A 16,573-nucleotide genomic window follows, 5' to 3' on the forward strand; every position below is an offset into this window, starting at 1 on the left:
CAAAAAAAAAGAACTCTATAGCATATATTTATTTGTGTCAAGCTTGTTTTACTCAGTATTATGTTTGTGAGCCTCATTTAACTTGTTATATGAACTGTGTGGTGTATTAGTTTTCACTGCTATCTAATATTCCATTATTTGAATATGTGTATTTTACACATTCATTCTACTGCTGATGGACACTGGGGTCTGATTTTTAGCTATTTATAATAACCCTGCTATAAACATTTTAATATATATTTTTGGTGTATATGTTCAGGGATTTCTTTGGGCATATGCCTAGGAGTCAAACTGCTGGATCACACAGTATACATAAATTCAACTTTAGTAGTTTACACAAACTGTATTCCAAAGTGGTTATACCAATTAACACTCCCACCAGCAGTGTATGAGGGTTCCTTAACATCCTTGCCAGCCAGCACTTGGTACTATAAAGTCCTTTTTTTAAAAGATTTTATTTTTCCTTTTTTTCTCCCAAAGCCCCCTGGTACATAGCTGTGTATTTTTAGTTGTGGGTCCTTCTAGTTGTGGCATGTGGGATGCTGCCTCAGCATGACTTGACAAGCGGTGCCATGTCTGCTCCCAGGATTCGAACCAGCGAAACCCTGGGCTGCCAAAGCAGAGTGCACGAACTTAACTACTCAGCCACGGGGCCGGCCCCTATAAAGTCCTTTAGATTTTAGCCATTTTGTTGGGTGTGTAGTGGTATCTCATTGTGGTTTTTTTTTTTTATTTTTTTAAAGATTTTATTCTTCCTTTTTCTCCCCAAAGCCCCCCAGTACATAGTTGTATATTCTAGTTGTGAGTGCCTCTGGTTGTGCTATGTGGGACGCCACCTCAGCACGGCCTGATGAGCAGTGCCATGTCCATGCCCAGGATCTGAACTGGCAAAACCCTGGGCTGTGGAAGCAGAGCACACAAACTTAACCACTCAGTCATGGGGCCGGCCCCTAGGATTTCTATTTTTTATTAAGTTGCTGTATTAAGTTTTCCAGGAATTTGTCCATTAAAAAAAATAAAAATTTAAATGTATTGGCATAAAGTTGTTCATAATATTCAATTAACTTTTTAATGCCTCTAGGACTTCATGTGGTATCTCCTCATTTCTGATATTATTTGTGCTTGCCTTCTTCTCCCTTGAATTCACCAAGGGTTTGTTAATTTTACTTGTCTTTTGAAGAAGCACTTTTTGGCTTTGCTGACTTTCCCTATAGTATGTTTGTTTTCTATTGTATTCATTTTTCTTTTTATCTTTCCCTCTCTTCTTGACATATATGCTAAATCTTTCCTTTTTTAGATTTTTTTTCTGCTATACACATTTTAAGGCTAGATATTTCCCTTCAAGTACTAATTTTGCTGAATCCTACAAGTTTTAACATGTATTTTTTTCATTATGATTCAAAATATTCTCCAATTTCTATGACTTCTTTGATCCATGTGTTATTTAGAATTATATTACTTATATTCTAACATAAGTCATTATAGTCAAAAATTATATTCTGATTCCAATACTTTGAAATTTAAGACTTGCTGTGTGAGCAAGCACATGGTCAATTTTCGTAACTGTTCTCTGAGCGCTACAGAAAAACGTGTTCCTGCGATTGCTGGGTGCGGTATTTTACATTTGCCCTATTGGTCAAGTTTTTTAATCATGTTGTTTAAATCTTCTATATCCTCTATCAATTACTGAAAGCTATGTATTAAAGTCACCTAAGATTATAGATTTGTATTCTTTTTCTTCTAGTTCTGTCAATCTTTGCCTTATATATTTTGAGGCATTATATACATTAGAGGTACATATAAATTTTGATTATCATAATTTTCTGATGAATTGAATACTTCTAATACTATGAAGTAATCCCTCTTTATCAATAGAAACGCTGTCCCCTTAAAGTCTATTTTGTCTGATATTAAAACAACTATATCATATTTCTTTTGCTTAGTGTTAGCATGGTTTACATTTTCCCATACGTTTACTTTCAACATTTCTATATCTTGATGTTTTAGGTGGACTCTCTTATGAGGCCTTGATATGACTCTTGCCTACTACTTGCGGTCTCTATTAAGTGGAATTCAACAAGCGTTTATTGAGTATTATACTACACCGAGGGGATATAGTGCTGTGAGTAAAGGGTTAAGATCCGGAGTGGGCTGATGCAGGCCTGGTTGAAAATGACCTCAGTGTCCCAGCCTTGAATACAACAGTTAAGATAAATGGGGAATGTTGTGTCTGCTGTGGTTGTGGTGAAGGACTGTATCTAGGTTGGAGGCTTGGGATCCGAAGCAGAACAGTCTAAAAGATGCCTATTATAAAGAATGATCAGAAACAGGGGCTGTAGCTTCTATGTGTTACAACAACCTCGACTGCGCTTAGCTCTCATCCCTGCAGCTGTATGTAACTTATGCGGATGAGAGGGCAAAAGAAGCTGTGTACATGGACAGCTCTGAATTTCCCGATGATAGTGTTGTACCTGCTGTATCCTCCAACTTGTATCCTCCTATAAAGCTAAGTAAACACAGTATTAGATTAAAGCCTGTGAGAGTCTGATTGGCAGCTTAAATCCATAAGTGTAGCCACAGTGCTGTAACGGTGAACAGTAAAGGCGTGCTCCCTGTCCTCACAGCAATTACAGTCTAGTGAGGAGAGATAAGTAACCAGGCAATTAAAATGTAGTATTTTAACTCTGTGAGAGGGACTGGACAGAGTACTTTGTAAACATGTAGGAAGGCTACCTAATCCAGACTTACGAAGATCAGAAAGACTTTCATGGAGGATATGATATTTTATAACTGAAGCACTAGTAGGAGAAGCATTATTATTAATAACTGAAACATTATTAAGAGAAAGTGGAAGAGAGTAACTGGCATAGCTTATATTCTGGGGACTAGAAGAAAGTCAGCATGTCTAGAATACATTGTTGGAGCAAAGAGTGAGAAAAATGGAGCCAGAAAGGTAAGTAGAGGTCAAGTTTGGCTTTTCAAGTCATGTTAAGGAGTTGGATGCTATCTTAAGAGCTATGGAACTCAATGACAGTTCCAGTAGTAGCTCAACATGATCATTCACGTATTAGAAAGACGTCCCTGTCTTGCTGGGTGGAGAATGAATTGGAGGGAGGTAAGACTGATGGAAAACAGACCAATGATAAGCTATTGCAGTAACCTAGGCGAGAGATGGGGCCTGAACTAGGCCAGTATCAGCGGAATGGAGAGAGATGGACAGATTAGGGAGATACTTAGGGCTGGGACTGACAATTAATTTAATATGGGAGTTAGGAAACGTTGGGAAAGTCAATGATGGCCTGGTTTATGATTTGGGCAGTTAGGTGCATGGTGAAATTGTTTACTGGGTTAGAGAATACATGAAGAGAAGAAAGATTGGGGAGGAAAATGGCAACTTCATTTCTAGATATAATCAGAGTTTGAGTTGCTGCTGAGGTATCCGAGTAGAGCTCTTTGGCAGGAGTTGGATTATCTGGGTCTAAACTTATAAGAAAAATGTGAGCTAAAGAAACAGATACACAAATCATCAGCATACAGAAGTCAAGCAGAACGGATTGTCAGGGAGTACATTAGACATAGCAAATGCTGGATAAGACAGAACCTATACCCTGGCAGCGTAACGGGGCTTTTGCAAATTAATTTTCTTTTCTCCACAAGCACCTCCACCCCATATATTCTGATTCTCCCCTAGGAATCTGTGGCAGAACCTCCTAGTGGTCTACTCAGTATCCATTTTCTCCTTCTGTTTTTATAGAAGACTCATTTTGTTCAGCTGGCAATATGTCCAAGTGTAAAAGATTGGCAGCTAGAGGTGGCAACATGACACTCGCAACTTTTTTCCTATGCATAGTCTAATATTAGTCATTTTTTAAAATAAAAAAGAAAATAGAATACATACTTTTCTGCTCCTTGCAATTTTCATCTAAAAATATTTTTACAAGGTTTTTTTTTCTTTTGAGGAAGATTAGCCCTGAGCTAACATCTGCCAATCCTCCTCTTTTTGCTGAGGAAGACTGGCCCTGAGCTAACATCCGTGCCCATCCTCCTCTACTTTCTATGTGGGACGCCTACCACAGCATGGCTTGCCAAGTGGTGCCATGTGCACACCTGGGATCCAAACCAGTAAACCCTGGGCCGCCGAACTGGAACAGGCACGCTTAACCGCTGCGCCACCAGGCCAGCCCTATGAGGAATTTTTATAGCTTTCCATATTTAATTATTTTTTCAGTCTCCAAGCTCCAAAGACTATGAAAATATTAGTGTTTTCTCTCTGCTAAAGCATCCTAGAAATATGCTGTGTATAAACTGAGACCTGGTATTTATCTTCAAGGAACCTATAGCCTAGGAAAAAAGCATATTATATTTTTATTTATCAGTTAAAAAGAAAGGTAAGGTATTTTGAGAAAAGCAGAAAAAGACAAATGTTTTGTTCTGTGAGTTGGCAGTCAGATGCCTGTGTGGAAAGATTTGAAGACAGATGAAACTGAGAGGTAAAAGAGGGCAAAGTAAGTGGGATAGGGCTGTAGTGTGGGCCCTTGGAGACTGTAGATATACAATAATTATTCTGATGATAATGAGGAAGACTGACTTTCAATATTTCTTCAGAGTTAACATTCTCCATAACTCATTCCTTACGGTCTATTCCTCCGATTAAGCCAAAACACGGAGAGGAGTTCCACATAACTGACCAGTTTATTTTCTAACAAGTGCTCACTGAATATTGACTGGGTGATAGCCACTGGACTAGGCATCCATCATTCCAAGATGAAAAGACACACTATTCCTGACCTCAGTGAGCTCAGTCTAGTAGAGGAGACACATATGTAATCGAATATCTAGCACCTGGATCTGGTTTCTAAATTCCATTCTCCACTAAAAGGATCTAGGGCTCCGTGGAGATATGGCTGACTCCAGGCCTGGGCAGGGGAAGAACAAGATGAGCCTGGAACATCTTCTCATGCCAAAGAGTAAGGAATACTCAAAGCATGATGGGAACATGTCAAAAGGACACAAACACCAGATCTCAGACAATCTGTAAACCAAAATAAATGAGTAACAAATCGTAATTCATTGAATAAAGTAGGAATATATGAGTCCACAGAAATAAAAATAAATAAGTTGAAAGTTTAATAATTAACAGAGTATTTTCATAAATCTCAAAGCTACTACAAAGTTCTTATTAATTTTGAGGGGATAAACAATAATTTTACAGTGGAGAAGTCTGGTGGACACTATCTTAAGTGATCATGTTCCAACATGTTGACAACATACTTTCAAGTGGTTCAGGGGAAAAAGGTTCTTTGTACTGTTCTTACAACTTTTCTGTAAGTTTGGTAGTGTCTAAAAATAGACATATTTAAACAATAAAGAAACAATTCCATACTAACCCACTAGAATAATCATTAATTTCACATTTGAATCTCCAGAGGGAGCTCAAGTCTTTCACTCTGGGAGAAAGGCACTCAGCTCGCCTGTGATCAAGAACAGTTCATCAGACGGGGGCGGGCGGACAACACGGGTAAGGGGCGCATCTGTATGGTGACGGATAAAACTAGAGTACTGGTGGTGAACACAATGCAGTCTATTCAGAAACTGACATAAAATAATGTACACCTGAAATTTATATAATGTTATAACCTGATATGACCTCAATAAAATAATTAAAGAAAGAAAAAAGAACAATTCATCAGAGTGGGACATCACGTAGGGATTTGTGGATAAAGCCCCAGTAAGCGGGAACCTGTGGTGACAGGAAATGGGATTTAGGCATTTGGAGTTTGTAATTGACTCACTCAGTACATTAATGACAATCATAATTATCATAATTAATTGCCCAAACATGGTAAAGAACCTCTAACAGAAAAAGCCAAGGGCTGGGGTTGGGGGATCTAGATTTTTCTACAAACTGATTACTGCCTCACTATATAATCTTGAACAAGTCATTTCATTTACCTTGGCCTTGGACTCTCACTTGTAAAATAAAGAGACTGAACTAGGTGACTGTGGTTTCATCTTCCTATAATTATAGTCAAAATAGGGATGTAAGGAAGCATTTTATTTTGGGAGTTAATATAAGTTACTCTTATATGATAAGACTAAAAGGTTGGTGTTTCCTACATAATTAGATGATAGTTTAAATGCTAAAAGGCTAAATGTAGATATTACTTTGTAACTATAAAACAACTTCACAAGTCTCATAAGGCAATGAGGTCTAATGGTAAAAAAAAAAGCTTTTGTAGACACTTAGAAATGATTTAAAATCCTAACTATACAGCCTTCTAATCCCTCCTACACATGACTGCCAGAAGCATCTGACATAGATCTTAGAATGCCATGCCTCCGTCAATGGCAAAGCATGAGATCCAAACTTTAGCATGACATCTAGTGCTTCCCAATTTGGACCAGTCTTCCTTCCTCTCTTATGTCCTGCAGGAGCTTGTATTTTAGCACAGGATTTCCCAAATAGTATCCCCCAGAATACTATTGTGCTGGGAGATGTTAAGAGATAATGTATAAAAACAAGTTCTACGGGGGTTGGGCCCTGTAGCATAGAGGTTAAGTTTGGTGCGCTCTGCTTCAGTGACACGGGTTCATGCGTTTGGATGATGGGCACGGATGTATACCACCTGACCCACAAATAAAGTGGAGGAAGACTGGCACAGATGTTAGTTCAGGGCTAATCTTCTTCAGCAAAAAAAATAAATAAACAAAAAAATTTCAATGGTCAAATAAATCCTACTCAAACATCATCTCCTGTGTGAAGTCTTGCTGAAATCCTTCTATAGAAATTACTTAATCTCTTTTATTCCCAAAGCACTTCACTTATATTTGACTCTGGGCAGTTTTTAAAGTTGATAACTGAATTCTGGCTTAGCTCTACCTAAGTTTTACATATTCAGTCTTCACATTTTTTCTAATAATTTCATCATCACACTAAAATCTAAATAGTATTTTTCATTCTTTTTAAAAATGAATCTTTCTGATAAATTAGATTTCAAAGTACAGATTCTGCTGCAGGGGCATCATCATCTCATGGAAGGAATATGGGCTTTGGAATAAAAACACTTGGGTTCAATTTCTAGCTCTGCAGTAACTAGGTGAGAAATATTGGGCAAATTACTTAACCTTTCTGACTCTCAGTTATCTATCTCACCTATAAAACGAAGGTGAGAATTTCTACACAGGTTTGCTGATATTTTAGCAAGATAACAGGTAAGTCAATCTATATAAACTACACGACAGATTATACAATATTTAGCACAGAGCAGACACTCAAAAATGTTAGCTTCTTTTGCTTCCTTTCCAAGTGTGCTTACACAGTAGTTTTCTTACATCTCCAATTTGTAATAAAATGGCACAAATGAAGAAAAGAATAAAATTTAAATATATCTGCTTAAGTTCCCATTTTTCAAATTGTGTACATAGTGTGTTCCTTCTTGCAAACTCTGAGGGTCAAACTGGAAGGCAATGACATGACAGTCATGTCTAGAAACAATCTTGAGGCGACATCTGCTTTGGCAGGAAGATTTTAAGCAACAGGACTCTTTGAGACATTAGATGAGATCTCATCTGAGATATTCAATTACTGATTTGTCAGTTAGCTACTTAAAGAGAGTTCACTAACTTCTTAAATGTTTTTTTTGTCTCTCTTTTTTTTTATTGAGTTATTGATAGGTTACAATCTTGTGAAATTTCAATTGTACATTAATGTTTGTCAGTCATGTTGTAGGTGCACCACTTCACCCTTTGTGCCCACCCCCCACCCCACCTTTCCCCTGGTATCCACTAAACTGTTCTTGGTCCATAGTTTTAAATTCCTCATATGAGTGGAGTCATACACAGATTATCTTTCTCTTGCTGGCTTATTTCACTTAACATAATTCTCTCAAGGTCCATCCATATTATTGCAAATGGAATGATTTTGTTCTGTTTTGCAGCTGAGTAGTATTCCATTGTTCTTAAATGGTCTTTTAATCTCTTCTCATGCATGCTTTTCTTTTTGTTTCCTTCTTAAGATATACTGGTGTCTCTATTGAGTGTGACAGCGATGTGATTTGAGTGTTGTCCTTTGCAAGGGCACTGAATTAAACAAACAGCACTGGGTTTCCTTTGGAGATGTTTGCATCACCTTGGATTTGATACAGTAAAGTAGGACTGTTATCAGTATTTTCTCCCTCAGGGAAGCTAATCTGATTAGCAATCATCCTGCTGGCGACAGATACTTTTAAAGTGTTTATTAACTCTTTCTTCTAACTGTATATCACTACATACTTATCTGGGCCCAACTCAAATATCTCCTTTCAGAAGCTTTCGTGATTATCACAGGTAGAAATTTATGCATGTCACCTTCCATCTTAATGTGTATTTTTAGTATCACACTGTGTTACTATGTTTATTGCCTTGTGCTTTGCATTATCTTATATTAATTATTTTTACATTATCCTTGTGAAATAATACCTCTCCCAGTTTTGAACATTTTACAGATGAGAATGGGGTATTATAGGTAAGAACAGGCACAGCATGAAATTTGCCCATGGATAGTGAAGTGGCAAAAAACAAGATTCCAAAGCTCAGGAAATCAAAGTGGTAAGAAATCAAGATTCTAAACTCTCAAGTTAGAGGTCCTTCAGGTTAGACAACATTGCTTTCTTCTCCTTTTCCATAATTTTAAAGATCTTAAAAGTTATTATAAATCTACCCACAAATTCCCAAACAATTTTTCCACTTAGAAATTCCTAAACAATTTTTCTAAGTTTTGGTACATAAGAATACCAACAGTCATATGAAAGAATGAGAGCAATACTCTAAACTTTGACAAATAGAAGATTCTCATAAAAAGCAGTTCTTTTTTCTTAAGAATGATACTCAGAAAATAATCAGGGATAGATTTTTAAAAGCCCTAAGTATAAACAGAAAGTATCAATTCTAACTACTTAGATCAGCACAGGACATTCCAGGTTAGACATCTGAGGCAAAGGCCTCTTTGAATAAAGCTCAAATAAAGCAGTGAGAAATACCATTGGATCACAATAGTGGGTCACTTTCCCTAACTTGTTTTTCAATACCAGAGTAAGTAATAATGTAGCTGTATGCAATAGATGTATTTTGTAATCCTACCCTGAGTCATCTAAGCAGGCAGATTGTGCCCGTCTATGTTAGCACTGCTTCTGCATATGCGTTACAAGACATAAACTACACATATTTTTTACAAGTCTATCTTCCTGACCAGACGGTGAGCTCCTTGAGACCAGCAGCCATGTCTTATTTGCTTTGGTATTAGCTAACATTCAGAGTGTTTACTATGTGCTAAGGGTTTTACACGCATTATCTCATTCCACCTCAGACAACCTCAGGAGGTTACTATACCAATTTCAGAGACGCAGTATGATGAGCTCTTTAAGAGCAGGGACTTCGTTATTTCATTCATGAGTATATCTCCTGTGTCTAGGACAGCATCTGGCATATTGGAAGGCCGTTAAAAAGTGTTTGTTGAATAATTAGGAAACCAAAGCTCAAACCTGCTAGTAAGTGGAGAGACTAGATTTGAATCTAGGTCTGCCTGACTTCAGATTTTAAAGTCTCTGCTCTGCTGCCTCTCTCCTTCCAACTCCCAGCTCAGAATCTGGTACTGAGAACGTACACAGTGGACATCTGTTGAATGAATGAATGTCTTCTACCCTCAGTTGCTTATCCACTTTACCTGAGCACTGCCCTCCTTCTGCACTTCTCTATCCTGATTTGTAATCTCTAGGCTTAGGATATAAACCATAGCTGTAAGCTTTCATCCTGCTTCCCCTCCTATCAGCAAACCTCATCCCCACCATATACAGACAAGACAATATTTATGACGGGAAAAACACATAGAAATTGCAGCATTGGAAGTTATATGAATAATTGGTTACTTTTATTACATAAACATACTGTCAAAATAGGTCTAAAATAGAAAATGGGAACTTGATGGTCATAAACTTATAAAAATTAATCCCAAATTTCTAAATTTTGGTTTTTGGTGGTTATGATTTCTCTTTCTTATAAAGGCAAACAAGAAATTCATAAAAACTGAAGTATTCTTCATATAAATAAACTTACTTCATTTTTTACACTGTGTCAATAAATCTTTCTAAATAAAGGGGTAATTACACAATGACACCATTTCAAGCTATGATCAACAGGAAAGTGAGAATGACCTCTCCCGTGACATCTACTTTCAGCTGGCCTGTAGAAAAGGAAGGCACAATAATGTGGTTTTGGAATTTATTTCAAAAAACAGATCTCAGTCAGATGATTATCGTCTAGTTTAAGCTTAAAAAGTTACAGGAACATTTACTTGTTATATAAGCACAAAATATTCTAAAACTACAAAGCCTCCAATACTCCTGGAAACGTGTGCTTATTTATTTATTTTTGTTTGCTACTTTGTTGAAAAAAGGGAGACAAGATTTAAACAAATCTAACTGTGTAACCCTGGGGCAAATTAATATCTCTGAGCTCATCTCCCTTAAAATGTGGACAATAATTGCTAATTTGTGGGACTGCTGGGGAGATCAGAGTCTGGTGTAGTAATGAGCATAGTGCCAGGCACATGGTAGCACTCAATAAACAAAAGCTCTCTTTATTTAGGGTCTGCTACTTTATTTCACTCTCGTTTCATTGTGGGATGCACTCAAATCATTATTTCCTACAGCAAAGTTTCCTATGTTTGCTTCCCTCAATGTAAATAACCTCCCCCACAAAAGTCTCATTAAAATATACATTAGGGGAAAATATTCAAGGATTTTTCAGTCTATCTTTTCTAGAAAATACTGTCATAAAAAAGATTTTATATGTGTATGTGCATAACGCTTCCGGTTTTTTCCTGCTTCTAAGAGCCATGCCGCATCTGCGTTACTGACTCCCCACAGCCAGCCGGGCCTGGGCACTGGCTGTCCCAGGTATACTCCTATTATCCACACCTGGCTCCTCTAGGCGTTTGCATTTGCAACCTCCGTTTTAAACAATGGACTTTCTCAGGATATCTACGATTTCATTTTCAGAAGCTGTATCTGCGTATAATTTACTAGAAAAGGAAAACACAAGGCAGCAAGTATTGCTAAACAATCAAATGTGTAATAATTTCTAAAAATTACCTGCTGAAATATAGGCTCCTTTACCTTAAGGTAAACCTGCAAAATATTAAAAGAAACACATATGAATGAAGTGCATTATGGAGAGGGAAGAAAACCTATTCCAACAATTCTGCAAATCCCAAGTAAATTTCCTGCTTCTGTAGTCCTGCTGCTTAGATGTGACTCCAGCCAGATCTAACCAATTAGGTTAGTTGGCATGCTACAGAGGGGCTAGTACCCACAGGTGGGGATCCCCTAGTGCTAGTTTACCATGGTAAACTAAATGTTTCAAAGCTGTTGTGCATTACTCTGGTCTCCTGGCCTCCGCATCAGTATCAAGGAGGGGCAAAGATGCAGATACTCAAGAGGGCTGAAGAGGTTATGCCGACAATCCCTATAGCAGATCTGCTCTAGAGCGCTTAGAGGTAGAGACAGGAGTTAAATGTCAGACTGCCACTTACTTGCTACATGCCTTGAGCAAGTCACTTAACCAAAAGACGTATTTTTCCCTATTTGGACAACAGGAATAATATCAGTAAGGAATAATAAGCTAAAATATGTGGAAGTGTAGCATATAATAGGTGCTCAATAAGTGAAAACATTTAAAACAAATTTCTTGTGCTTTCCTCTGCTTCCAAAAACCTCTCACTCACTCACCTAGACACACAAGTCACTCACCTAGATGCATTCCCCGTTACACAAACCCTAGTTTTCAGCTCCACGGCCATGTGGGTGATTAAGCTCAATGCCTATTTAAGATTTAGCATGCATTTATTGCCCTATAGGAGTACACCTTTAAAATGACATGGTAGAGAGGAATCAAAATGCAAATTATAACCCTGAAATGACTCCCATCACTTACAAGACAAAGTCCAAATTTCAAAGCCTTCCATGATCTCACTCCTGCCTTTCTGTTTGGCCTCATTGCTCTCTTCTTGTCTCCTTCATCCTAGGCTCCAGAGCATACAGCGCTTCCCCAAATGCGCTAGTTTCATTCTTCTGTATCTTTAAACATGCTGCTCTTTACTTTATTCAGAAATCCTCCCCTGCCGGCAAAAGCTCATCTTTCAACACTCAGCTCAAACTATACCTCGTGCTCGAGGCCTTTTCTGATCCCTCTCTATTCGGCAGAAGCAACCACTCACCCTCCTTTGTACCCTCACTGTCCAAGTATAAACTTCGCGGCATTTATTAGGATATTTGTTCCTCTCCCCTACAAGGCAGTAATCTCTCTGACAGCAAGGACTGTGCTTAGATATCTCTATATCCCCATTTAATGCAGTGCTGAGCTCACAAAATTTTACATAATTTTATAATTTGGTTACAAAATTTCTTATTTCTGGAGGAAGTTCCTACCCTCATTGCAACGAGGGCACGCTATTTCCTTTAAGTAAGCACTCACAGAGCTTTAACAGTAAGATGTGTATGAGACATTATACAGGTATCTGTAAGTCTAAACTCAGTGAGGAAGAATGCTTTTAATCTCTGAAATCTATTACTTCAAAATACTAATCTCCCTTTTTATAGTTTCAGGTTTCTACTGTTGCTAATAAAAGAAATGCAAAAGGACATGTCTAGTAAAGGTATTTTTTCTTTTTTTTGGTGAGGAAGATTGTCGCTGAGCTAACATTTACATCAGTCTTCCTCTATTTTGTATGTGGGACACCACCACAGCATGGCTTGATGAGCACTGTATAGGTCGGCACCTGGGATCCAAACCCATGAACCCCAGGCCACCAAAGTGGAGCAAGTGAACTTAACCACTATGCCACCAGACTGGCCCCCTAAAGACATGTTTTTAAGGCAAAAGAATTATGGAGTCCTTACTATGTGCCAGGTATTAATTCTCAGAACTAATATGCAATGTATGCAATTATCTTTATTTTACAGATGAGGAAAACCAAAGCAGAGAGAGATTCAGTAACTTCCCCAACGTCCCACTTCTTAAGTAACAGTGTTGGTCCAAACTCAGATCTGACTGACTCCCAAGCCTGTGTTTCAACCACATCAGCTCTTAACCTACAAAGGGGTCTAGTCGTGACTCTCCTACCAATTCTCCATGTGAACTTGGTTGGCCAGACAAGTCATAAATCTCTCTGGACTTTATTTTTTTCTTTTATACAGTAGCAAGACTTCCTTTCACCTCTGAAATTCTAGGATTCTCTCATGATTAACGAGTGTGTAGTTTATGCAAAGGACTATGCAGGGCAATGCAGAAACATAAGAAAATGCTCCTTCAGTCTCCTATTCACCTTTTCAACTCACTGAAATCAAGCTTCTGCTTCCAACAATCTACTGCTCACAATATCCTTATTACGTTTACTTGGTCTTTTAACCGAAATTTTTATGGGTCAAACCTCAATCTTCATCTCACTCATCCTCTCAGAGGCAACTAATACTGTTACTCCTTCTAGAAATGTCTTTGCACTCTGTGACATCAGGCTCTCTGAGTTCTCCTACAACTCTGATTACTTGTTCTCAGTCTCCTTTGCTGGCTTCATTTCTTCCACCTGACCCTCAAATGTCAGTGTTCCAACATACAGCATGGTGATTAATAATACTGGACTGAACAATGGCAATTTGCTGAGAGTAGATTTCGGCTGCTCTCATCACACACACAAACGGTAACTATGCGAGAAGATATATCAATTACTTTGACTGTAGTAATCATTTCACTATGTATATCAAGTCATCATGTTGTACATCTTAAATGTATACAATTTTTATTTAAAAAATGTTGATTCTTATTGAAATCTTTAGGCATTATGAAAAGAGGTATCCTAATTTTATCATAAAGAGTTTGCCTACTGACAGGCTTTGAATGTCAGAGAGACAAATCAACTGTAACTTTTAGGATATAATATCATAAATTATACTGTTTTGTTTATCTCTGTAAAAGAAAAAAGTCAGTGTTCCAAAGGGTCATATCTTTGGTCATCTTAATGGTCTATGCTTTCTCTGTGCCAGTTCATCTATTCCCACATTTCTAGTACTCCCTATACCCTGACAGCCCCCAATCCACATCTTTAGTCCATCTTACCTGTTAAGCCTCAGATATCATTAATATCAGGCACCTCCATCTCAACACACTCCAAACGGAACTTAGCTACCCCTATCCCATGACACAAACCTAACATTACATTTCCTGCAAAATCCGCTCTTCCTCCAAGTTTCCTATCTTAATTAAGGACCTACTAGATGTATCCTGATGGACAGGCCATAAACTAAGGAATCATTCTAGACAATTCCTTCTTTTGACTCCATTCCCAACCCCCTACTTAGTGGGTCACAAGTCGTGTGGATTGCTATTATGACAGCTTCTTTCCTCCCCACAGCTATTTTACCTCAGTTTGAGTCTCATATCTGCCCTACGCAAATGCAAAAGTCATGGGTCTGGCCTCCAACTCCCCTAATCCATCCTCTACAAGCAAAGTAATCTTTCTAGAACACATATCTAATTATGTTTTTCCTCTACTTTCAACCAGTTAATGGCTCTACACTACTTGAGAATAAAAATTCAAACTTAAACATGGTGTACAAAGGTCTTTATAATCTGACATTTGTCTAATTCACTAGATTCATTCACTGCTCTCCACGTTACATCCGTTCCAGCCATATTAAATCTCTCCCAGTTTTATTAGCAGTGATGATTTAATGAGAAAATAAATGTAAAGTATTCAGTACAGTATCTGGCACATAGTAAGCACTTAAAAATGATAATTCATTTTACTGTTCCAAGGTTCTACCCCTGTGGACAGTGGCGAAGTCCTAATCATCAGTTAACACTCAGCTGGAGTGCCTCCTCTCTGGAGTTTTCCTGGACCCCCTCAAGCAGTTTTCATTGATCTGCCTTCATCTCATCATTGTATAACTAGTTTTTACCTCTCTTACCATCTTTTGATGCAATTCTTTGTTTACATGTTTGACTTTCCTACTAGACTGTACTCCTCAAGCACCGCAACTGCTTCTCAGTCATCTTTGTATTTTCTACTGCCTGATATGGTAGGTTTGCAATAAAGGTTTGTTGAAATGAATCTCTTTTTTTTTTTTTGTAAAAGACTGGCACCTGAGCTAACATCTGTTGCCCATCTTTTTTTTTCGTCTTCTTCTCCCCAAAGCCCCCCAGTACATAGTTGTATATTCTAGTTGTGAGAGCCTCTGGTTGTGCTACGTGGGATGCTGCCTCAGAACGACCTGAGGAGCAGTGCCATGTCCACGCCCAGGATCTGAATGGGCGAAACCCTGGGCCGCTGAAGCGGAGCACGTGAACTTAACCACTCGGCCACGGGGCCAGCCCCCAAATGAGTCTCTCTTAATACAAAATGCAATACACTTGAGGAAAAAAAGCACTAGGGTAGAATCAGAAATGACCAGTTATCTCAATGTATTAGGAGGTTAACCATTAAATAGTCATACTAGGCCCAACAGAGCAGAGCCAATCTCTTTTTTTTTTTTAAAGATTTTTTTAAATTTTTTTCCTTTTTCTTCCCAAAGCCCCCCGGTACATAGTTGCACACTCTTCGCTGTGGGTCCCTCTAGCCGCGGCATGCGGGACGCCGCCTCAGCGTGGCCCGATGAGCAGTGCCATGTCCGCACCCAGGACCCGAACCAACAAATCACTGGGCCACCTGCAGCGGAGCACGCGAACTCAACCACTCGGCCACGGGGCCGGCCCCCAATCTCTTTTTTTTTAACAAATAGGAGGTAACATGTCCATCCATGAGAAAAAGTTAATTTTTTTCCATTGCTACTAAATATTTGCCTTTTGACATTGTCCCACCTTAAAAAAAAAAAACAGGGGCCGGCCTGGTGGCACAGCAGTTAAGTTCACACGTTCTGCTTCTCGGCCGCCCGGGGTTCGATAGTTCAGATCCCAGGTGTGGACATGGCACCGCTTGGCACGCCATGCTGTGGTAGGCGTCCCACATATAAAGTCGAGGAAAATGGGCATGAATGTTAGCTCAGGGCCAGCCTTCCTCAACAAAAAAGAGGAGGAATGGCAGTAGTGAGCTCAGGGCTAATCTTCCACAAAAAAAAAAAAAAACAGATTTTTTAAAAAGTTGTTTCAACTTTTTGTTGAGAAATAACACCTAAACAGAAAACAATGGAACAAATCTGTGAGTTTCGTGCAGAAACATTTCAGTCTAAAAAGCATGAAGCAAACACTGGAAGCAAAATGTGCCAAATTCCATAAATGGCTATTCCGTATGCTTAACCTTTCAGAAACAAAATGTGACTTACTGTGGTGACTATTAAACTGAAGAGAACTAAGGTAAAAAGCAGATGATAGTTTACTGAGTTCTTCATCTTGAAACATTCAAACCTTAAAAAAAGAGAGAAAAAGAAACATGTTTGGGAACATATAACTAGGAAAACAAATACAATGCTGTTTTACCACTTGCATACATGCCTGTAGGTCCAGTGATGCCCATCATTTCCTCCCACGCACATTCTCATCCTAGAGAACC

The 16,573-nt window shown here is 38.4% G+C and overlaps 1 protein-coding gene across 8 annotated transcripts in view; it reads right to left on the bottom strand.

Annotated features, from left to right (window-relative positions):
- Nucleotides 1-16,573, bottom strand: part of ACER3 (alkaline ceramidase 3) — a 158,946-nt gene that overhangs the window by 37,754 nt on the left and 104,619 nt on the right. For 7 of the 8 annotated variants that reach the window (XM_044752032.2, XM_014855811.3, XM_070490612.1 and 4 more), the window contains 2 exons: nt 16,347-16,428; nt 11,127-11,162 (listed from right to left, as the gene is read on the bottom strand). In XM_044752032.2, coding sequence (XP_044607967.1) covers nt 11,127-11,162; nt 16,347-16,428 — 118 coding nt within the window. The remainder of the gene's footprint in view (nt 1-11,126; nt 11,163-16,346; nt 16,429-16,573) is intronic. The other variant, XM_044752031.2, reaches the window with a different exon arrangement.

The sequence above is a fragment of the Equus asinus genome, chromosome 20 (genome assembly GCF_041296235.1).
Source record: "Equus asinus isolate D_3611 breed Donkey chromosome 20, EquAss-T2T_v2, whole genome shotgun sequence".
Taxonomy (NCBI): Eukaryota; Metazoa; Chordata; class Mammalia; order Perissodactyla; family Equidae; genus Equus; species Equus asinus.